This window comes from Scleropages formosus, chromosome 1 (assembly GCF_900964775.1).
Source record: "Scleropages formosus chromosome 1, fSclFor1.1, whole genome shotgun sequence".
Taxonomy (NCBI): Eukaryota; Metazoa; Chordata; class Actinopteri; order Osteoglossiformes; family Osteoglossidae; genus Scleropages; species Scleropages formosus.
Genome location: NC_041806.1, coordinates 51,220,009 through 51,241,208, shown reverse-complemented (window position 1 = coordinate 51,241,208; position 21,200 = coordinate 51,220,009). Strand labels below are relative to the sequence as shown.

General features: G+C 45.6%; 1 protein-coding gene across 2 annotated transcripts in view; it reads right to left on the bottom strand.

Moving 5' to 3' along the window:
• Window positions 1–21,200, bottom strand: part of atrn (attractin) — an 81,654-nt gene that overhangs the window by 57,761 nt on the left and 2,693 nt on the right. For both annotated transcript variants that reach the window (XM_029254240.1, XM_029254242.1), the window contains exons 2-9: window positions 13,979–14,062; window positions 12,602–12,715; window positions 9,694–9,822; window positions 5,020–5,225; window positions 2,644–2,812; window positions 1,564–1,654; window positions 601–844; window positions 276–459 (exon numbers count right to left, since the gene is read on the bottom strand). In XM_029254240.1, the coding sequence (XP_029110073.1) occupies window positions 276–459; window positions 601–844; window positions 1,564–1,654; window positions 2,644–2,812; window positions 5,020–5,225; window positions 9,694–9,822; window positions 12,602–12,715; window positions 13,979–14,062 (1,221 nt within the window). The remainder of the gene's footprint in view (window positions 1–275; window positions 460–600; window positions 845–1,563; window positions 1,655–2,643; window positions 2,813–5,019; window positions 5,226–9,693; window positions 9,823–12,601; window positions 12,716–13,978; window positions 14,063–21,200) is intronic.

Sequence of the window (21,200 nt, the reverse complement as noted above, 5' to 3'; positions counted from 1 at the left end):
AAGAAATGACATTAAAGCAGCACCGTCTTCTTTATGGCATCATGATCATGAGTCATTTCTCTCTTTAGTGGTCACTTAATTGGAAAACTGTGAAGGGGGGGACACTAAAGTATTTTCCAATATTAAACATTTTAAATACATATAACAAGGCTACTATTACGTCGAAACGATTTTCAAAATCACACATAAGATACACCAGAATTAACAATGGACTGTAATAACAACAATGGTATATCCAGCGTGTCTCTTGCGTGTCCTCCGGCTGCTGCGCTCACCACATCTTTGTGTCCACCTCGTACTTGTAGAGGTCGTCCGCCAGGCCGTACTTGTTGGCGCTGAAGGCCTTGTAGCCGCCATGGATGTAGATCGCGCGGCTCCTGGGGTCGTACACGCTGCTGTGGCCGTAGCCCCCCTGCACGAGGGCGCCGTTGGTCTTCAGGATGCGCCACGTGTTGGTCCCTGAGAGAAACGGGAGCCTGCGATGAGCCCGAGCGCCACCCACAGCTCCCCCCACATCCCAAAGGGTGCAACGGGCGGCATGGCGGTTAGAGGTATCGTCTTTTAGAAGAGCCAGGTTCCAATTCCCCGGGCAGCACTTACTTATGTTGTACTCCTGCACCTTGCTGATGTAGCCGTAGAGCGGGCAGTGGCCGAAGATGACCAGCATGACGATGTTGTCCGGGCCGAGCTGCACGATGTGCGCCGACTGGCCCACCACGGCGTACTGCTCCTTCGCGCGCGGGCTCGCCGGCACCCACGACTGGTTGCTCACGTGGAACACCCACAGCTGGTTCGTGATGTTGCCCGTGTTGTCGATTTTACCCCCGTACATGTAGATCTTATGCTGGAGGAACGCAGAGGAGAAGAGGACGGCGTGATGGAGGGCGACTGCCTGCCAGCACAAAACCGAAGCAGCAGCAAACGGCAAACAAAGGCTAACGGTCCATCGAGTGCTGGAGTTCCACAAGGACCGCAAACACAAAGAAGTGACACCTCAACAGGTTTTCTTTCTTCAGCAGAGAAAATCACGAACAGCATGAGAAAAACCAATACAATACACATAATGGGGATCCTTTCCAACAAAAACTGCTATGCCTTATGAAAATACATATATGAAAAGTTTCCTGCAACAGTGACGCAGTGAACTTACACACAGCTGGTAAGTTTTTCACTGCCTACTGAACGTTTCCCTCTGCAAAGCATGCCTAAGCTTCGCTTATTCCATAACAAAACTACTTCCTGCCACATGGACAGCCTCAACCAATCAGAACACTGATACTGGCAAATCTAACATCTAAAACAGCAGATACAATACAAACTTCTAGAAACTGTATAAACCTGCAAATATCAACTCTATTGAAAAGTTAGCATAAACAGCTTTCATAACGTTAATGGCGAAACTGTCTCGTAATGAGGTGTACGAGTCAAAAGTTATTGTAAAATGAGTGCAAAAACTATTCACTCTACCGTACAAATCAGAGTACAGGATTTAATAATTTGGATAATAAGGGCGAGGCGGGGCGCTGTGCTAAACGTTGTTCACAAACGGGACGGGAGCCTCACCTCATGCAGAGCCAGGGAATGACCGTAGCGTGCAGTGACCGAGTTCACCGAGCGGTTGAGCGGCAGCCACAGCTTAGAGGTCACGTTGTATCTGTGAGGGAAAGAAGGCGGAAGTGACAACATCGGGTTACGTTCACCTGAGAAGAGCGGCCTGCGCGGGTACAGCAGGGCAAAAGCAGAGTAAGTGCACACATTTATGAGTTCAGACATACTGAGTTCAGCGGTCGATCCAAGAGGTAAGCGGGTGATGCTGCTCACCTGCTACAACCACAAAGAAAAGATCTGTGGCTCTTAGGAGCCGTTAGTGAGCAAGGCTCTGCGTGGCTTGGAAGAAGCATCTGAAAATCATAAATGTCCCTTTTTTTCTTTTTTTTTTTTTAAACTGTGTCTACAGCGCCCCCAGTGGCCAGGGGTTATACTGCACCTATCAACTACTACCACTGGAGCGTTAACTAACCCTACTAAGACTGGCCGAACAGGGTGTAACTGTAAGTGTATCACACATCATTGGGTGCTCTCAGAAAAATTATGTACTATTGAGTGCCACCACATAAAGCACCTTGTGCAGAATATTCAGCAGTGCCTTACCTATTCTGCATTTATTAAAAATGTCTGTTGTGTGCTTGAAGTTGTGTGCTTGCCAAACATTTGAGATACTGAAATTAAGTTTTTCTTTTTTCAAATAATAATAATAATAATAATTTCTCTCAATATTCTACCAGTAGAGAGAAAATTACTCAAGAAGTTACTCAGAGGAAGGAGGATGCTGCAAAGAATTCCTTCCAATTCTGCATTTCCAAAAAATTTTGAGTAACATGATTAAAAATCACTTGAAATACTGAAATGAACAGATTTTTAACAATTTATGTTCCATTTTTTCCCAGATTTTTTTTCTGAGAATTGGAAATTACATTTAAATAAAGGATCTTATATGATGTACTGCCCGTTCATTCCAAGATGGACCGCGAGTGAAACTTCATGCGTTTTCATCAACATGACACTCATCTCCGGGAAACAGCATGACATCAGAGTGAAACATCCAAAGTCGTGGGGCAGAACAAGCGGGAGGCCTTCACTTACGCTTTGACCATCTCGTAGTCCGAGTAGTTGAACACATATCCACCGATGACCCACATGATGTCCTGGTCGACCACAGCCTTGTGGGACGCACGTGCCAGGCTGCTCTCACTGTACTCCTCATGGCTCCAGTAGGAGCGATTGGCTGGAACAGGGATGGAGCAGTCGAGTCCTGGAGAAGGACAGACACCACACCACACTCACTCCATATCTTCACTGCACACACAATGCACGCTTAACATTTACATTCATCCTTTTAGTTCATGCTTTTTTCATTTACATTTTACATTTACACTTATTTATTTAGCAGACCCTTTTCTCCAAAGCAACTTCCAATGAACTCTATGCAGTGTTATCAGCCCACACACATTATTCACCAGGGTAACTTACACTGCTATATACACTACTTACACTGGGTCACTCATCCATACATCAGTGGAACACACACACTCTCTGTCACTCACACACTATGGGGGAACCTGAACAGCATGTCTTTGGAGTGTGGGAGGAAACTCACGCAGACACAGGGAAAACATGCAAACTCCACACAGACTGAGTGGGGATCGAACCCATGTCCTCTCACACCACTCAGGAGCTGTGAGACAGCAGCGCTACTCACTGTGCCACCCAACACAAACCATGATTTACCCACTACAGGTGGGTAACTAATGTATCGACTGAAGATGAGAACCTGGATCAAGGGCACTACAGCAGGAGGTGGAATTCCAACCTACTTTACACAGCGTTGACACCGTAATCCAGAGTCAACAGCAAGTCCCCCATCCCACAAACCCTTAATACAGTGCAACTGCTGCCACTTACCATCTAAAAGGGCCCAGGTTCGAATCCCACCTCCTACTGCAGAACCCCTGACCAAGGTTCTTACTCTCAACTAATTCAGTAAAAATGACTCAACTGCATAACAGTGAAAATCAGTGCAAGTTCAAGAGTAACTCACTTTGGACAAATACATGGGAGTTATTTTAAAGAAATGTAAATAAAACACAGTAAAGCAAAAGTAAAGAGACCATTAGTGTGCGCACTCACTCTCAGCCCTTCCTCTACATGGGCACTAAACAATGGGCTGCACAGGAAGGCCAGTGTGAGGTGAACCCCCCCGTTCCAGGCATTATGAACAAGTCAAGGATAAATGTTCAACCCGATCCGGCCCCAGTGCCCCGGAGTGCCCCGACACAGCCATTATGCATGTGGCCAAGGACACGGGTGCGAGAGGAAAAAGGCATCCTGTGTTTAAACGTTACTGTTGTGCTGATCTATTTACGGGAGTGAACAGACGAGGGGCGTTTAGACACCGAGGGCCGTTCGGAGCAAGCTGCATGACCAACGGCCGCGGAGGCCTGGAAGAAAAGACAGGATGTGACACGAGGCTGAGCCGCTGCCCTAAGCCGTAGCTCACGGACAGCAGGTTAATTACCGAGCTGACAGGCAGCGATTCGGGAAGCTGAACACTGGAGCACATTCAGAAATGAACTTCAGGAAGCCCAGTACGCAGTCACAAACGTTTCTCCGCCGTCAGGACCATTCCAGTTTACCGTGAGGACACCGGTGCTGCTGGAAATGGGCCTTTGCACTCATCTGTGAGTAATAAATGGTAATTGAGTCATTTCCAGCAGTAACAGCCATCAGTAATGATTTCTTGGCTGTATTTTTAAACTAATTTAATGGTACATTGATTAAAAAAGCGCCAATTCCTTGAAAAACACACACAATTCTGGGTGATTCCAAACTTTTGAAGGCTGCTCTATTTATTTATCCGACACGTTCCTCCGAGGTGACCGACACTTCAGATACTTGCACCGATTTACCTATTTATACAGCAGAGTAATTTTTACTGTATCGGTTCAGGGTAAGAGCAGGGTAAGGGGGTGGGATTCAAACATGGCTCCTTTGAGGGCAAAGAAACTGGATCTAACCATTACGCCCCCTGCTGCCCGTCTCTTTAACAGACATTAACATGAATCTGTGCTCTGAATAATATACTACAGCTCACTGCTACTGTGAGTGTGTGTGCGAGTCCTGGTAAACAATGTTTGGAATTTGACCTCAGAACAACATTCACAGAAAACACTTATTGTCCTTTGTAAAAATCTGTGGGACTGTGGTAAACGTCTTATCTCACCGTAAAACCACACCTGCCCGCAAGGAGTAACTAAGGGCGGCGCGGCAGCTCAGCGGGTAGCACTGGTGCCTCACGGCACCCGGGCCGTCCATGCGGAAATGGATCTGAACCCGGTCCAGACCGCGTGGAGTGTGCGTGTTCTCCCTGTGCTGGTGAGGGTTTCTGCCATGTGCTCTGGTTTCCACCCACACTGCACACCACCATGATCCACAGAGATGGCGTTAGAAGCGCCCACCCACCTTGCCAGCTTGCGTGGCAGACACACCCCCACGTGCCGTTGTCCCGACACTCTCCGCGCTCGGGGGCGCCGCACTGGCCCGGGCAGTAGGGGATGTCGCACGCCTCGCCCGTCCACTCCTCGGCACACTCGCAGTACACGCCCCCGTTCGCGGTCGCCGGGCGGCACTCCCCGCGGTTCGAGCAGTTGTTGGGGCACGTGTTGATCCTGCAAAGGGGGTGAGCAGGAAGTTCTGAGGAAGGGCGGAGACTGCAGACACAAGGGCTACTCAACTCGGAGTGAACGTGCTCCTGCAGCACGACGCACACTCCACACGTCCACAACACGTTTCTCAGACACGGCAGACGGTGCAGGAGAGACTCCTACATCTACAGCTCATACGCAGGTGACCCCACCGCGGAATGACTGGACAGTCCAACAAATAATATTATTAAATTGAATTATTATTATTATTTTTTTTTTTTTTTTTTTACATTTTCCAGAATATAAAACATGAATAGCAAAAGTGAAACACATTTGTTTTAATTATTCAATATTTTAAGTGAGCTGCTTTCAAGAAACTTTTTGTGAATATTTTATTATAAATGCACGTGACAAAGTATTCTTCAGCATCGTACCATATTAACACAACATGACATCTGGATCATTAGCAATGCTTTTTGAGTCAGTGATTAATTGGCAAAATGAAATCCAGAAAGTTAGAAAAATCTTAAAATATTGAACGTGATCTCCAATGTTTAAACATTTTAATTAAATATAAAATATTGGAATTAGCAAGTCACCTGACCCTCTTCCTATCTGTCGGATCATGCAAGGATAAACTGTAATAAAAATAATAATTCTTGTAATAATAATAATGGTATATTAAATTTCTCTTTTGCATATATAACCAGCAAAAGGAAACAAACTGTTAGTCAATTTAAATATGCTTACGTGCAACAAGATTACTATTATGTAAAAATGATTTTTGAAAACATCATATACATGATACATTGGAATGAGGAGTCAATCGCATGACTGCATCCCCCCGTCTGGTCACATGACCATGAACTGCAGCGCAAAGCGGGTGCAATACAAAGAGTGCCATCCCACTAAAAAGACCATGTAACATTATGATTGGAGAGCAAACACAATGTTTTTTCCGAGCGGAAGGTATGAGGTAAGCCGTCCCCACAGAGTGACAGTGACAGGTGAGAGACGCGTCACTCATCGGTGGACAAAGACGCCCCTAGAGGACACCGGGCGATGAAAGCTGAGGACTTCAGTTCTCCTGCTACTGGCCAACACCGAGCGAACAAAGACCCAACTGTTAACAACTCGACCGCTCAAAGTCGTGGCAGCAGGGTGGGACATGCGGAAGGTCCCTGCTCGGAGTCAACAGTTGAGCAGGGCACACCCCACGAACAAAGCTGCGAAGCGGTTAAGGGGCTGCGACTGACAGTGGACGGCTTTGTGACGGCTCCCACCCCTCAGATCCACCCCGAGGGGTCCCACCGAACAATGGAGGACTGGCACTGGTCCAGAGAACCAAGCTCTTCTGGTTACTTCACTGTTGGGGCTACTTGGGGCTCCAGCAAAGTGCAGCTCATCATCATCATCACGTGAAAATGATTTGTTCAAAATGACATCGACGACACACTAGAATGAGCGGTCAGTCACATGATCACACTAAAGGGATGAGGGGGTTTATCCAGCAAAGTTATTCATTTACATAACCTAGCTATTTATTTATCACAGAGTCATCGATGTTTGTCTGTATGTATGTAGGATACTGGGTGCTTCTGCAACCAAACACAGTTTCCCTCTGGGATTAATAACGTTTCATTCAGTTCAGTTCAGTTCAATTCAAAATAATGTTTTAAAAAGGTAAGCAGCTGGAAAGGGTTCTAAAACAATTCTCAAAGCTTTGAACATTCCCAAGTGAAAAAATAAGCAAAAGAAAGTTCCAGAAAGATTCCAGTTCAGGTCATCCTACTAAAAGTAGCAAACCCTTTGAGATAGTCAGCTGCCAGTGAAAAAGCCAAGAAGAAGGGATCTATAACACCAGTAGAGCTGGAGTTGATTCTCTGAAAGGGGAAACACAACTGAAGAACTTGTCTGGTATTTCACAGATTGGGTCTCTCTGAACAAGTAGCTGGATGGAAGCCATTTCTGAGAAAGGCTAAACTAAGCCTTTTCTATATGACAGAACATAAACCCTTCTGGAAATAGTCTGAGGTCAGATGAGACTAAAGTTGAACTCCTTAGCCTAAAAGCAAAACATAATGTTTGCCAAACCTAACAGCCCATGACTTTGGTAACATCAGTCCTAGATGTCATGTATGGTGGGGGCAGCATCATGCTATGGGGAAACTGCCAGGAAACTTGCTGCCTTGGACATAAGCACAGATGTTCAGAGAGTACTATGCACCACGTATTGACTTCAATAAAGGAAGAGTCTATGTCGTTCTTTGTTCCAATGTTCAATCAACATTTTGCATCAAAACACTATACTTATTTCCTGTATTTCTATAATATTGCAAAAAGCATTTTATGTGTAGTCCCCAGGCAACCTGACAAAGTCTGAGCAAATCTGCCAATAAGGTGGACATATGCTATACAAATCTACCCAGGCAACTGTTTGTACTTACTAAGGTGTTGTTCTCAACATCCTGTGGTTAATTATGATAACAAAAGAGACCTGAAAGTTTGGCAGCTCAAATGCTCTAGTAAAAAAATCTAATTTAAAAATCTGGCACCCGAAGGAATACCTTTTACAGGTACAAACATACTGAAATGGCCAACAAAGAAACTTTTCACACTCAAGTCGAAATTTAACTATCCAGAGACTTTCTGTTTACTTACAACTTGCTAACTAATGTACTTCATTTGCAGATTCACGGTTAGGATTCCGAAACACATTTGGGAACAGGTCTGGAATATCCAGTTAACGGGTCCATTGACTTAATGTGTTCCCAGCCCGAGGCAGAACCTTCGCCGTTACTCTGCCGTGCGCACTGGCCTCGTTTAAGAACGTCAAACTCGAATTCATGGTCACAGAAAGGGGCACGTGCCTCCGGAGGCCAGCGTGCTTCGGGTCAGAATCAGCGCTGCGGCGCAGCCCTAGAAGCATGCTCAAGTCCACCAAGTGACCCGTTTGGCACCGTTCAACCTCAGCAGTCCACATTACCGTGTTTGCGACTCTCTGGAACAGGTCATTTGTCAAAATTTTCCTAATAGGACAGGTGGAGTCGTTCTGATGCAAGCGGAGAATTAATTAAAACGATGACAGTCGACACGTTAAAGAAACCATGTGAGATCACTCATCGCATCATCTGCATGTTCATTTCAAAAATATGTTCTGACTAAAATGTACGCGTAGCACGCCGAGGCTGCCCGGGGAGGGGGCGGAGACGGGGGCAAAGCAGCCACAGCCGGGGCTGATTTCACTCCCTATTTCTTCCCCGGTGCCCAGCAGTAGGGGGAAGAGACCGAGGAGAAGAACGAGGCGAACCCGAACCCGATCCCCGAGACGACGCCCGCGTCCCGACCGACCCGACTCTCCCAGCCCCCCTGACCAGCACGTAGCCTCGCCCTACCTGTTCCCTGGTCCCCCTTTCCCATCTCCTTCCTTCTCCCCTGTCTAAGGGCAAATAAAAGCCCACAGCAACGGGCGACTGCATCTCCTGTCTCCTGCCTCGTCTCTTACAGCACCCAAAGTTTGGTAAAATGAGCTGCAACAGCCCTAATAATTTGTCACTTTGGGTGATTTCTTTATGCTCCAGGATTTTTGTAAATACGCCTCCTTTCACAATACCGAGTGCCTCGCTTTGTGAACAGTTTTTGCAGATATTTTAAATGTAAAATCTCATTTTTGTCTCATCTGCTCCAAAACTGGACAGGTTCAGAATCTGTCCTGTAAACAACCATATGAGCTCTCAATCTGCTGTGACCATCTGGCAGAGCACATCCAGTACGATCCCCACAACCGCGGTTATTCATGCGCTCTCAGTTCATCTTAAAGTATCGTTAACATCGACCGCCGGACCTGATCTCAGTGACATGAAAACTCCTTCGCTGACAGAACAGCTGCTGTCTGTGGACGTCAGACGGCTGGAAGGTCAATGGTTAAACAGCCCAAAAAAGCAGAAGCTGGTTGAACTTCAGTGCGGTTCACTCACCGAACCCACATGAACGGTTCACGCTTCGACTGTGCTGAAAGGTCAAGTTAAAGAGCTGAGTGTACGGATGATTCTCGGCTTGTGACGGCGTTCCCTTCCAAATATCCCCATGCTACTTTGTACAATGGGCTTTGTTCATTTTTAACTAATTTCACACATTATTTGAGTTAAAACACCAATACAGAATCATATAAATGCGGTACAGTTTTACTTTCATCTGCAGATTTTTTTTCACTCTTTTTCAACATCACCAGAACACCTTTTTTTTGCATTTTCACGAATGAGACCCAACCAATAAAAAAAAAAAAATGCAGCAAATCAATGTTATCGTGCAGCAGAAGGAGCAGTCGCCTTCAGACACCAACGTCGTGATTCAAACATTCGAAGGTCGACGGGACGGCCATCGTAACTCGAAAACCACGTGTATTTACATCTAGCGCCAAGAAAGTCTCGAAATACCAACAATTTCAAATAAGCAACGCGGTGCACGTCTTCGGGGAGTCAGGGGACTTTACCTGTAGGATATGTTGAAGCCAGTGAGGTTGTAGGCCGCATCGCTGAAGAAGTGCAGCAAGGCGTAACCAGACCTGGACACCACCTCGGGGACCGTTTCGTTCGCGAAGCGCTCTGGCACGATCAGTCCGCTGCAGGGCAACACGAGAAAAGCTCTTTAGAAACACCGCGCCTTCCGGAAGCATGGAAACGTACCCATAATTCCAGTTTCCGAAAACCATTCGCAAAAATTTGCCAATTCCAAGAATTTGGAATATTTTTCTAAAGACTGACATATAGTACATATAGTATATAATGCCAAAAGTATGATTAATCTGTCAAAAGTAAGAGGAAAATGCAAAAAAAAAAAAAAAACACAACATTTTTGTTACATTGTGTAATACCTAATAGCAACGCAGTTGAATCGCTGAGCGACTGCCGCTCAGGTGAGCCGATACTGAAAAGACCACCTTCCAAAACAGCATCATGACCACAATTAATTACCCGACAGTGGCCGGCTAATTGGTAAAATGAAAACCAAGAAAAAAAAACTATTTACCGGATCATTTAAATATTTAATGTAATTTTTCAAGCATACAAGTCAAAGGATAACAAAAAAGTAACAAAAGAATCTCGTTGGAAATGCAATCTTGTGCATCACAATATTAATATAGCTTCAAAACTTGGAGTCAAGAAAAAGTATTTATTTTCGGCGCAGATTTGGTAAGGAAGTGATGTAAACGGTGTGTCGTCACACAGCATCGTGACCATTAGTCATCGTCCTCCAGTGGTTGGTCCACTAGCCAAATCAAAACTGAACTGATATAGATATACATAGATATACGAGATATAGAAATATAGATATACATATATATAATATGATGTATAAATGACACACATGAATTTCCATATATAACACACTGGGAGAGGAGTGTAAATCTCCGATGTGTGTCGGTCATCCGGCCACATGCAGATGACCACTCCGAGTTGTGGAAGTGAAAGTTCGGAGCTTCATTTTTACTCACTGTTTGGTCCTCAGAGTCAATTAGACCCCTCCTCCCCCACACACCCACCCACACAGTGGTCTCTGACTATGAAAGGAAAACATTCTGCGCATTATTTCAGGTGAAAATGCTAAGTGCCTGATGTTTGTGAAGGAGAAGGAAACGTGCACACGTTGAATTACCGCGGTATGTGGTGAGCATGAACACGAAGCGTGTACAGAGTGTATACAGTGTGTGTGTGTGTGTGTGTGTGTGTGCGGTGCAGGGTGCCACAAAAGGCTCATTGACACACACCGCTCTCCTCGAGAAACGGCCCGAGGAAAAGAGCTCCATTTATTTCTCCCCAAAAATGTTGTTTATATGTCTTCCGCAAAATGTAATTACAATCCAGCGGATCCAGAAGCGCACAGCCCTCATGCTCATCTCCAAAGCGCATCAGAAACATTTAAGTGTTCATGTTCAATTATTTTTTATAATTTCTTTAATAATGCGTAAACCTTTCTGAAGCTACTCGTGTGATGTACGCTGGTTTATACCGTGGTATGTGACAAATTGACCGTACTCTAGAATCGCGTGTCCGAACCCAAACCTCTCCGTCTGTTGATGTGATGCACTTTTTGTGCCGTTCCCAGAGATGTACGTCGCTTTGGAGAAAAGTTTCTGCTAAATTAATAACTGTGCATGTGAAACAAGAAATAAACGCAGCAAAAGCATGATGTCACGTAATGAAAAAGGCACAAAATACACACAGCTATAGAGCAAACTCCCAGTCATAATAAACTTGGAATGAACAGATTCCGATATAATTCTATCAAAATATTTTCTGAGTTTTATGCACAAAAATCACTCCAAATACTGAAATGAAATTAAGTTTGTTAAAAAAAAAAAAAAAAAAAAAAAAAAAAGCAAAAGCACTGAATCGTCCCCGTGTTTTGAGACCTTTTTGTATGAAAAGTGAAATTTCTGTTTATGTTGCCAGTTCTCCTGATGGCCAATCGCAGTCACACCAAAGGTCACTACAAAGAACACGTGAGCCGACTTGTGTACGCGCGCACGCACGCACGCACGCACAGTACCAACAACGTAGCCATACAAAAAAAAAAAAAAGAAAAAAGAACACAAACTACAAGAGACACAGACACATATATACACACAAGTTGCACAACAGGTATTAAAAAGCCATTAAGGAACAGTGTTCATTGAGCTGGGGGGTGGGGGAGTCTTTCACATCCACCGCCCAACCAACACTATTTTTAAGTCAAAAGTCTCATCGGTTTATGGAACATCAGCTGATTCCTCTTGCGTACTTGACAAGGAGGTATATATTGATATTTTACTTTGCTACTTTACGCCCACAACCGGGCTCCTTCAGTAAAGTATACGGTGGACAGCTGGTAGCGTAGTGGTTGGAGCTACTGCCTTTGGAGCCAAAGGTCACAGGTTCAATCCCCACCTCTGGCTGTAGTACCCTTGAGCAAGTTACTTACCCTAAACTGCTCCAGTAAAAAAAAAAAAAAAAAAAAAAATATCCAGCTGTATAAATGAGGAAATGATTGTAAGCATGTAATGATTGTGAACTTAACATTGCAAGTTGCTTTGGAGAAAAGTGTCAGCTAAATGAATAAATGTAAATAAGACTCAGCACCGGACCTGGATGATCATTCAAATTAATTCTGGAATATTCTTAGCGCTCTTTCACCCTTCTCGTCTATGACGTGTGTGTATCTGCAGTCTCTCCACGTATCTTCCTGTCTCTGGGGCTGTGACCCCATGCGGCTCTGTCCTCTCGTAAACAAACTATTTTATTGATTAACAGACAAAGAAACGAAGGAGAAAAGAAAAATGAATGAATAAATGCAATTCTTTATGAGACACGCTCATTTTGCTCATAACCCCGCCCCCAAACGGGTTATTTGTGGTAAAATACCTGAATGCGGCCAGCAAGGGGGCGTAGATGGAGTCTCCATCGTAGACGTACAGGTGATCCCAGCTGCACTCGGTGGCAAAGTGGTTGAAGCGGAGCCTCAGGATGGTGTTGGGCCTGGAGGAGACGGACACCAGGTTTTACCCCATCACGCCCAGAAGTCAACGACCCCCCCCCCCACCCACCCACCCACCCACCGGGGCTGGGTGCCTCGGACCCACGGAGGACCGCAAAAGTCAGACATTATAATTGAAAGGCAGTGACTTTTTATTCCATTATCTGCTATGCTTTTTTGTTTTTTTTTTTTTTTTTAAAAAATAAAAAAACAAAATCGGCAGAAACTTCTAAGGCCAACATTGCGCGAACAATCAGACTTCTTCTCGGCTCGACAATTAGATTAGAAGTCATGCTTCCGCTCCGCTGAAACGGTCCGAGTGTTCTCGACGTTAACACAATAAAACAGTAATAGGTCACAGTTAGACGGTAATAATATTTTATAGCCGCTACACTTATTTCGACCCATGGTCACAAGTCAGTTCACTGAGACTATGCCTAAGGTGATGCCAACGACAATGTGGTCAACAGGAAAAAGAAAAAAAAAAGGACAAAAAATGCTGTAAATGACGAGCGCATTGAAAATAATCTGACTTTTTGTTTCTTCTCCGGAGGGGGTACGGTGGCGCAGTGGGTTAGACCACAGTCCTGCTCTTCGGTGGGTCTGGGGTTCGAGTCCCGCTTGGGGTGTTTTGCGACGGACTGGCGTCCCGTCCTGGGTGTGTCCCCTCCCCCTCCGGCCCTACGCCCTGTGTTGCCGGGTTAGGCTCCGGTTCCCCGTGACTCCATATGGGACAAGCGGTTCTGAAAATGTGTGTGTGTGTGTTTCTTCTCCAATTTGTTTCTGCATTCTGGGGCTAAGATCTGGTTTCAGCAATGAAAAACATTTTGAAATGAAACTGCTTTCTCCTCCACTCATGCTCTGAAATATATATATATATATTTTTTTTTTAAATGAAATCTCAAGGAACTTATTTGTGTCATTTTAAGTGTGTGAGGACATCAGAGAAGCCACCACTATCCAGGGTGCCCTCTGGCCATCCTGCTCCTTTGCAGCCTGCTTATCATTCCCTTTTACTATTGATTATCATCATCATCATCATCATCATGATTTTTTAATTAATGTCAGATACTAAAATCAAATCTCCAAGTGCAGAAACAAGCCGATCTCAGTACGTCAGGCTATGGGCCACATCCAGTTCGTCTGATCTTACACAGATGGACGGCGAGCACACGGGCAAAGCTCACGCACCGCCCGCCGTTCCTTAACCGTCTCTGCGAGTCCGGGAGCGGCCCGACCACATCGGTGCAGAGCGGCACACTTACTCTCCTTCGATGAGCCAAGTGCACTTGGTCTTGTACTTGTAGTTGCCCGGTCCGTCCGTCAGGAAGCCCGATGGACCCGTCAACCTGAAGGGAAGATCGAGAGAACAGGAGCTTGCTGAAAATGAGTGGGAATCACAATACACACACACACACACACACACACACACACACACACACACACACCGCATGTATAACTTCACACACACAATAACTGTCACATGACAAATGAAAGCTGTGTGTGCTGCATTTTCTCACTGGTACAGAGCTGCACACACCAGTTTTACGCTGGACTCAACTGGTGTAAAACTGCCTCCTTTCAACCCCAAAGAATGGGATGGTCACAAAGGAAAGATATACAGCTAAACAGAGATCACTAAATACCTAGATATATCATTGCTAGACAGATATACAACTAGAAATATGATGGCTAGATAGATATACAGCTGAATGTATACCTAGACATACAGGTAGCGATACACACAGATATATGACGACTACACAATTACCCCATATCTAATTCAATGTATGACAGCTAGACAGATACGAGATAAACGTAACATATCTAGAAAAATATGAGATACCAGACAGACATAGGCACTATTAGACGCCAGGATGAGCACACACACGTTGCGGGGTCTCTGGATCCCCGTATGCGACGCGCTTCAGCATTCGGACGCAGGTCCCTGAGCGCAAAGCCGGAGGCTTCGCATCACACCATAAACACGGCATGTTTCTTTCATCGCCTCTGCAAACCAAGAGGGCCAAAGTACACCAAGTGCACTGTACTGCGGTCTGCGGAGAGCATGTATTTCTACTATCACTTATTTCAGCTTTCATTTTAATAGGACGAGTACTTTATTAACGCCTGCAAGGAAATCCACGCGGCCCAGAGTTAATAAAAATAATATAAGGAAAATCCTCACAGCACTTTATAGTGTGGAAAAGTACAGCTGTATTTTTCTGCCTGCCAACATACAGCAGTTGTCACCGTGTTCACCGCTCTGGGCACACCTGGGGACGTCCTGACTTGAACACGCTTAGACTGAGGGCTATTTGAAGAACGCGCTGCTTTGCGTGTGTTCGGACAAGGGGCCATTCGGGGAACGGGTTCTGCTGAACGTCGTTCAACTTAAGGTTTAGGTTCCTCTCGCATGACCGCAAGAAGATCGTCATCAAAAGGTGCTGCGGTCCTTAGGCAGAGTTCAGGGGTCGGTCACTCTGATGGGAAACCTTGAGATATAAAAGAGTCCCGTTATAAAGTATGTAAATTCATTGGTGGGTAGAATGTTCTTGAAGCCCTCAGCAGTGCATTAATGAGCTCCTGCATTTCCCCAACAATCCATGTCCATACACAGTGCTGCTCGAAAGTATGTGAACCCTTGTGTCCCTTAGTTTTACCACAAAACAGTTATTTAATGAGATGCAGTCATAATGTGACATAACAGGTGTGTAATGATCAATTCCATATATTACTATGGAGGAAATCGTGTGTGTAGTAGAAACACACAAGTAGTGCAAGTGCAAAAATGCGAAACCAACTTACACTGGTTAAACCAAGTAGGTAAGTAGAGTCAGGGGTGTAAATCATAGTCACACACAGAAATTGACCGAAACCGCTCGTCCCACGGGGGGTCGCAGCAAGCCGGAGCCTAACCTGGCATCACAGAGCTTAAAGCTGGAGGGGGAGGGGACGCACCCAGGACGGGGTGCCAGTGCGTCACAAGGCACCCCAAGCGGGACTCGAACCCCAGACCTGCTGGAGAGCAGGCCCCGGTCAAAACTGCAGCGCCACCATGCCCCCGTAAATCAGTCATTTATCCAATTTATAAGTTTATTTTAATATTTTATACAAGTATAAAGACCATCGATATAGGATTCACACAGTGCCAAAAAAAGCACGGTAAGCTTTAACTGATGAAGAGACACTAACAGACTACAGGGTTGGAACTGAACTTATTGATATGCATTTTTGTCCATTGTTCACAAAGCAAGGTTCCAGTGCCATTGTGAAAGGAAAAAAGTAAAAACTCTTGTTCATCCTGCACAAGTGGTTAAGAAATATCCTCATTCTTTGTTTATTTCACACCATGTAAGAGCACAGCGGAGTTCCGGAAAACTCCGGGGTGCCACTGACCTCCCCGTAGCTGCGGCGCAAATAAAAAAAAAAAAAACTGCTTGCTGAGGCTTCATGACATCTAACCTTCTTCCACAAGAGTTAAACCCAAGATTTCTACAGGATCTTGACCACAAATAAATGGAGGGACGTTGTTCCGCTAACCCTTTATTCACCGTGTAGATAAAAGAGAAAGCTGAAAGTGGCCCGAGGCTGACAAACGTGTTCATAAGTGACTTGAAATGGGAGGTAAAGGAGATCAGGCATTATTTTCAGTAATAAACTTAATTGTAATGTAGTTCTAAGTTAGTAAAAAAGCAGAAAAAGTGGTGCATTGTAATTTACTAGAGCCTTAGCTTTGGGACTCTGCCGGAGAGCCCAGCCTTACACTGGACAGGCTAAGGCACCGACAGAAGGGTTTGAGCTTTTTTATTTTATTATTATAGCTCTGTTTTGCATTTTACAGTACATCACCTGCTCGTGAGTGGGGGGGGGGGGGGGGGGGGGGGGGGGGGTGTATTATTCAACATTTGTCACAACTCTCACCCCCAGTACACTAATAATGTGTAACAAGTAACACTGCACAGAATGCTATTCGGTCGAAAGAAGACATTTTCAGTAAACTGACGACAAATCAATTTCAGTTATTTAGTAATGTTTTCACAGCCATACTCAATCTGTAAAAGAATACTACGAAAACTTTATTAAGACCAAAAAAAAAACTGAATGAGGCTACAGCAGCAGATATACAACAAAGCAAAGACAAAACACATTGGAATATATTACATTAATATCATGAGGCCACTGGAAAAGTGAAAAGAAATAAAAATTGACCTTTACATACATTCATTAAAGACACCTTTCTACTGAGTGACCCACAATATTCAACTACTTACACTGATTGATCCATTTATACAGCAGTATAATTTTACTGTATCAGACCAGGGTAAGTACCTTGATAACGGTACTACAGCAAGAAGGGGGATTCAAACCAGCAACCTTCAGCTCTCAAGGTGGCAGCTGTAACTACTACGCCCCCTGCTGGCACTTAAATACAACACGGCAGGCTTGAGCGTTACACTTCCTGCAGAGTTTCGCCAGCGTGGCCCACACGGGAACCACGCCTCCTGAGGTGTAATGCCGAGACGTGACCCTGAGACTTTAACCGCCACGATAAGAGAAGAATAACCAGACGGACGGGTTGGGCTGCACCGAGACAATAATATTGCACGTGGTGTCAAATAAGCAACTGGAAGAACCGAAAGCAGAACTTGTACCGCGGTGAGGGAGACATGGCATGAGGGGAACCTCCACGGTCCGGCCTCAGGGGGCGCCAGTGAGCGGCTTTGGTCACGGCAGCGGTCTCAAACCCATGACAAAAAACATCTGATTGCGCTTACTGCTTCTCTTTTTTGGGGGGCGGGGGGGATTAAACACTTCGCTCATCCTCATGTTTAGAGGACACTTGAGGTGTGGATCATTCAGAGGAGTTCTGCAGCAGCTCAGAAACATTCTGGAGCTTATTTTATATCATCACACCTGTGAAATAGTGTGAACACTTGACCTTCAGCCCGTTTTACATTTAAACTACATTTATTAATTCATCTCATCTTTCTCCAAAGCAGCACTATCACAATGTTAGTGTACTTATGATTTACCTTTTTTTTACACAGCTGTGTCATTTTCTACTGTACTGATCCAGGGTAGGGACTCCAGCAGGAGGAAGGGTTCGGAACTGGGTCCTTCCTTTGAGTCCAGATGCAGTCCCTCCAACCACTACGCCCCCTACTGCCCTACTACGTAAGTGCAACTTCTCAGTGTTCATTGTCTCAGTGATGCAGCTCAAATCTTTTTTCCCCCCCAAAAATTAGGGAAAAGGGGGGGAAAAAAAAAAAAAAAAAAAAAAAAAATTATGGTCAAAAGCTGGAAAGGGGCGAACAGTCCCCCCTCACTCCCCTACAAGAGACCGAGCCACACAGCAGAAATCCTGCCAGAGAGTCTGTTTCGGGCCAGGAGGACACATGCATTTAGGGCAAAGACGAGTGCTGCGGGACATGGACCCAAAACTGCAAGGGGACGCCTTGGAAACAAGGTCAGCGCTGCGAAGATCCAGGGTCCGGACCCAGATGCGAAAAGCACTCTGCAAGGATGTTGTCCAGCAGCAGAGCGGCAGTACGTTGGCGCTGAGAAAGATGCCATGTGTAGACGTGCAAAGCTCACAGACCTGCCAGCAGGGGGCGTAGCGGTTAGAGTTGTCGCCTTTGGATCTGAAGGCTCCAGGTTTGGATCCTGCCTCCTGCTGCAGTTCCCTTAGTCAAGGTACTTGCATAGAAGTGACACGAGAAATCAGCCAGTGTACAAACAGGTAAATCAGTGTAAGCAGCTTTGGAGGAAAGGGAATAAATGTAAACTGAGGATGAACAACAGTGTGGGACGGCACAGCGCTGGGGCTGGGAGCTCAGCGGCCACAGGAACAGGATGTACCTAAAAGAAGAATGAATAAGAGGAAGACGACTGCGGCTCCTCGGCGCAGACAGGCTGCCGGTGCAAGGTCTCTCTTCTCGCGCGCGTGTGCACAATGGGTGATTTTGGGGTCCACCTGAACCGTGTGTAACTGTACAAAACCCAAGCAGATAAGAGAACACGTGAACTCCACACACTAAGCAGGGATTGAACCCACATTCCTCCCGCCGCGCCACCGTGCTCCCATCAGCATCCATGCGCCGAGTAAACGACGGGAGATTGAGCTCTCGCTCTGGACGGGCGTCCACTTTGTTTGCGCTCAGCGGAAGTCTTTCTGCTCCTCGGCAGCTCCAGGACGCATGCCTGCTTCCTCTGCGGCAACCGCTCGTACCCCTGCTTTGGCTCCTGTCGCCATAGCAACAGGTTTCCTGCAAAGGAACTCTGCTCTCCTTGCTGGGCGGCTGGAAAAAGCTGTGGGGGGTGGGGAGGGCAGTCAAAGGAACCCCCCCCCCCACGGCTGACCAGGCCTGTGCACCTTGAACCCGGCGCTGCACTGCGGCTGTAACACGGAACTATTTTTACCCTTAATCCCACTTACAGTAAAGGTGTAAAAAAACTAGAGTACAGTCGTTGGCAAGAAGGTCGATCGAAACAAAAGCCTATCAAGTTTTACAGTCCTTTTACAGTCACACTCCCAGATAGGCTCTCTCACACATCCACAGAGCAGTGTGACACACACACACAGGCATAGAGAAGAGCTGGACGAGCACAGGTGGAGAGACGTCCCGTATTAGAGTAATTAATGCAGGGGAACAGCCTTAACGTGTTACAGTAACTAATGTTTACTGAAGAAACTTCATTTCAAAGCGATTTGGTCTTAAATTTTAACACAAATGTGCGTCACTTTTCGGACATCACCGTTTTACCAGGGTACATGACATGAGTAGAGTAGCTGGACACGCCACTGGTAGAGTAGCTTCTTAGTGCGTTTAAAGGTATTCCCAGGATGTGTCGCTGTCCTCTGCCTATCAGGCAGAGCGCTGAGCTCCTCCACCTCTGTCCACCTGGTGGTCCCACCCAGTCGGGTCCAGAATCCAAGGGTTGAGGCCAAAACTGAGAACCTACAGTGTAGTGCAATGAGCTCCCTCTGTCCCTCAGAGCTGCTGAATCCCTTCCATCATTCATGAAGAGTCTCAAACCCATCTCTTTAAGAGCCTCTTTTCTCCTGATCTCCTAACTGCTCCAAAAACTCACATCACACCATCTGTCACCATCAGCGTCAGCTAAATGAGAAAATGTAAAAGGCTCCAAAATGTGTTAATGCCTGACTGTAATATTACAAACAAAAGGACACACACTAATACTTTTACTCTTAAGAACAACTGTACATCAATACATGTCAAAAGTTAACTGTTCTCAGTACTATTACTTCCTTTTTCGGGGAAGTACAAACAGAGCCATCAAAAGCTTCGGTAGGACTATGAACGCTGGACACACATTTATGTTTTACATCTTTTTTTCTGAAGCTTTTCTCCAAAGCACCTTACAATGTTCGGTTACTTACACTGATCTACCCATTTAGAGAGCAGGGTTAATTCTACAGTATCAGTTCAGGGAAAGTACCTTGATCAAGGGTAATACAGCAGAAGGTGGGGTTCGAACCATAGCCCACTCAGTCCAAATGGAGCAGCTCTAACTGCTGCGCCATCTGCTGTCGCTCTATATGCACAGATCATCCTTAAAAAAAAAAAAGTCTTCCCAGTGAGACTGAACATTTAATTCTTCTTTTTAAAAAAATAGAAGTTTGCTTTCTTGCCTCAAAGCTCTAAATCACCTTGAGTTTCATCTTCACCCAATTATTAATTAGCACGGTAACATTTACTGCACCGTAACATGACATGCAGTTCTTACAAGCGATCTGATTGTAGAGTCACGGATTGACACAAATGCGTCTCAGAAAAGACAAGTTCACAGTGATGCATGCAGTAAGGTCTCTCACTGACACACACACACACGCACTCTCTAACACACTCCAGCACACATGCACACTGCCGAGAGGGTGAAGGATCACGGGCCAGCGAGCTGCGCCCTCACATGACCTGGAGATAAGCTGCCTTCCCACGCTAAGCCCTGCATGTTAGCGGCCTGCAGATCTGCACTCTCACCGAGTGCGGCGAACATGCGTGACGGCACCAGATGCATCCCAGAACCTCGCCCGAAGAGCGGGTGGGATGCAAACACGGAGCCGCGCGGAGGCCGCGTTGGTCATGCGATCCACGTCCAACCAATCGGAGCCGGAGCGGCGGCGGCCTCTCGGGCAAAGGTGGCAAGAGTGGTACAATGATTAAACCCCGCAGCTGCGCTCAACACCACACACAACTCATGTAAACACAATAAATATGGGTCACTAAAAAAAAAAGTAGTGATGGTTAAGGCAAAGGAAGAAGACTCCAGGTTTCCTCCATTTATTAATTTTTTTAACAGTAAGTCATGATTACAGAAAGTCTTTTAAACACATAACCTATTGTTCTGAACTGCTTTAACCGCTAACAGACCTGCAAGTGAACATCAAAAAATTTGCTTATTAATGTAAATTGATATGTTGAAAAATATGTCAATATGCTATCGAAATGTTACCTAATGTAC